The 3,194-nt window shown below is 43.8% G+C and overlaps 1 protein-coding gene across 1 annotated transcript; it reads left to right on the top strand.

The window, feature by feature from the left end:
• The first annotated feature begins 200 nt into the window (after positions 1 to 200).
• On the top strand, positions 201 to 2,235 carry LOC120667127 (WAT1-related protein At5g64700-like). Its single transcript, XM_039947169.1, has 5 exons — positions 201 to 464; positions 563 to 625; positions 717 to 1,254; positions 1,368 to 1,519; positions 1,653 to 2,235. Exons 1-5 carry the CDS (start codon positions 292 to 294, stop codon positions 1,825 to 1,827), a joined length of 1,101 nt encoding a protein of 366 aa, XP_039803103.1. The 5' UTR covers positions 201 to 291; the 3' UTR covers positions 1,828 to 2,235.
• Positions 2,236 to 3,194: the final 959 nt, after the last annotated feature.

Below are 3,194 nucleotides of genomic sequence, written 5' to 3'. Positions count from 1 at the left end.
TGAAGCAGCTGGCAGCTACTCTAATTATTGCTACTTGGTCATGTTCACACAACTCATTTTGTGCCCGAAAGGTCAGTAATTCAGCTAAATAAATTAGTCTTACTCGCAACACACACATGACACACATGCACATACATTATATATATACTAGTATTAGTCAGTCCTGATGGCCTGCATCACTACTTATATAGGTTCATCATTCTGCTACATCTTGCAGACACCTACCTACCTAGCTTGCTGCATACTGCAAGCCACTCGTGCTTGTGTTGAGAACCACATCAACCGAGCGAGATGGATGCGAAGAAACCTTACGTGATCGCCATCGTCGTGCAGCTCATCTACGCCGGCATGTTCGTCGTCTCCAAGGCGGCCTTCGACCACGGCATGAACACCTACGTCTTCATCTTCTACCGCCAGGCCGCCGCATCGCTCCTCCTCCTGCCTATCGCGCTTCTTCTCGAAAGGTACCTAATAATAAGGATCATGCTAGCTGCTAGTGCTTGCATATATAATAGCTTCTATCTTCTGAGATTTGAGAGGTACTACTATATTTTGTCTGCAGAAAGAATGTGCGTTCCCTGTCACCTATGTTGCTCTTGAAGCTCTTCTTTTTAGCCTTGATCGGGTACTAACAACAACGTTTCTTTTTTGATCTAATAAACTATATATAGCTAGGTAGCAGAGAGCCTTCTAAATCTTTTCTAAACTATTTGTAGGATCACGTTTAGCCTAAATCTGTACAACGTGAGTCTCAAGTTCACATCCGCAACCGTGGCGTCTGCGACCACCAACGCCATGCCTGTCGTCACCTTCTGCTTCGCGCTGCTACTGAAGATGGAGGTGGTGAAGCTGAGGAGCTCCTCGGGCATAGCCAAGCTCGCCGGCGTGTCCCTCTGCCTCGCCGGAGTCTTTGCCATCGCCTTCTACGCCGGCCCGGCGCTGAGCCCTGTCCACCATCACCGCGCCTTCGCCGCCTCCCACGCCCCGGCCTCGACTAGCAGCGCTGCAAGTCCAAGCAGCAGGACGACATGGATCAAGGGGACGTTCCTCATGGTCCTCGCCAACATGGCGTGGTCCCTCTGGATCGTCCTGCAGGGCAGGCTGCTCAAGGAGTACCCCAACAAGATGCTCGTCACGGTGACACAGTGCGCGTTCAGCGCCGCGCAGTCGTTCGTCGTCGCGGTGGCGGCAGAGAGGGATTTCTCCAAGTGGAGTCTCCGACTCGACGTCAGCTTGCTCGCCGTCCTTTACACCGTAATATATAATCACTTAGCTTGCTTGCTTCGAATGATCAAGGTTTACTACTACTTATCATGATGACTGCTGTTCAGTTAAATTGATGGTGGGGTCTCGATCTAATTAACTAGGGGTTCGTGGTGACGGGAGTGACGTACTACCTGCAAGCATGGTGCGTGGAGCTGAAAGGCCCCGTCTTCTTCGCCGTCTGGACCCCGCTCTGCTTCGTCTTCACAGTATTCTGCTCCTCATTCTTCCTAGGAGAGATTGTCCACCTCGGCAGGTAACTATCTAGATTGTTCAGATAATTAATGAGTAATGACCTTAACGGACAGTGAGTAAGTTGGATGCATACTGATCTCTATGGATGAGTTCATGGGCCTGAGGATCTTCCTCTTTTGTTGTTCTTGTTACAGTATTGTTGGGGGAATCCTGCTGGTTGGTGGCCTTTACAGCGTGCTCTGGGGTAAGAGCAAGGAGGCAAAAGTTGCACCTTGTGGCAAGGTGAATAATACAATGGATGATGAGAATGGTCATTATAAACCTCAAGAGGAGGAATCGACAACAGCATCGATAGTTGAACAAGTGTGATGGAATGATCAACATAATTTCGATCTTAGCCTAGCCCTTACTTAGCTATATATTATCTATTCATCAACATACATATACAAATAGGAGGAAGCACAGGAAGTTACCATATTCATAGGAGATATATTGAAGAAAAATTAGAGATTCTTACTTACATTATACCGAAAAATGAAACAGAAAGTTTCCCAACCATTAAAATTTTCTACTGCTTAGATCCAAGAATGTAGGTAACAAGCCTTTCGTTAGTGTCTAGCTTCCTCGATCTCCTAGATCGTCATTGCTATTTTCAGGCTCAAGATGAGGCGCGCCATCGCTATTAGGCAAAGCCAGGTGTTCCTTGTAGCAAAATGTCTTTTTGTTGATTAATATTTATGTGATTTAAAGCGTTAGCACTATGTTTCTTTGGAATGCTTTTAGCAGCCAAGTTCTAAAATTCTGCAGCATGATATTAAAATGTGATACTGTTTCATTTCAGTGTTACAAAGATACTCCATGTTGTTTTTGTTGTGGTGCCGAGTGTCAAATATTTTTGTTTCTACTTGATGTTCTCTTGTTGTACTCAGTACTCTATCAGATGCTTGTGATAGTGAACGTGTTTATTTCCTATCTTAGGTGGTTCTCTGTTTTGCATCATGAGTTGGCGGGACTTAGACAAACCATTATTTGCTTCCGTTATGAATTCTTATGGCCTAGGAAAGTCCAAGGCTGGCGTCTGGATCAGACCTTCAGACCCCAATTAATTGTCCAGAAACAAAGACTTATGTGTTGTATATTTAACTACTATGCATAGGGAACAATAATTGGAGTTTTTCTTCAATATGATGCGAATATAACGCTTGAACTTGCTTCATGGAAAGACCTATGCTGCCCGAGTATTTTACATTAAAACAGTAATAAGTACAATCATTACTTTTTTGGTATTTTTCCAAAACCCTGAATAGTTTGACACTATTGAGACCTCGCAAAAATAACAAAAAAGACTATTGAGGTATAACCTATAGACACCTTGGAAAATAACATCAATGTTATCACAAACAACTAAACACTCTGAACCAATAATGAGTGATCCACTGGAAACCATCTGGTTAACTCCTTGTGGTCATGTGAGGTCGTTTGTGAGATTTGCTTGCTCAAATTCAAATTAATTAGAGAATGAGAAGCACTAGCTTATTATATATATCGGATACACTTGAAGAAGGTGGGTAAGCTCTTAGGTATTAAACAAGATCTCGGCCAACTCACCAAAGCCCGGAAGTTCTATTGGTGACAGGGTCATAATTAGAATCCTTAGTTCCAAGTATTAGTTTTAAGTTTTAACCAGATCTCGAGGAACACATGACCTAGCTAACAAACATACAATACATAGATCA

This window comes from Panicum virgatum, chromosome 3N (assembly GCF_016808335.1).
Source record: "Panicum virgatum strain AP13 chromosome 3N, P.virgatum_v5, whole genome shotgun sequence".
In the NCBI taxonomy this organism is placed as follows: domain Eukaryota; kingdom Viridiplantae; phylum Streptophyta; class Magnoliopsida; order Poales; family Poaceae; genus Panicum; species Panicum virgatum.
Note: the sequence above shows the minus strand (reverse complement) of the source record. Positions and strands in the feature narration are given on the sequence as shown.

Coding starts and splice junctions, on each gene's coding strand:
- LOC120667127 (XM_039947169.1), top strand. CDS start 292: ATGGATGCGAAGAAACCTTACGTGATCGCCATCGTCGTGCAGCTCATC. Junction 626..716: donor TTCTTTTTAGCCTTGATCGG/GTACTAACAACA, acceptor AACTATTTGTAG/GATCACGTTTAGCCTAAATC. Junction 1,520..1,652: donor GAGATTGTCCACCTCGGCAG/GTAACTATCTAG, acceptor TTCTTGTTACAG/TATTGTTGGGGGAATCCTGC.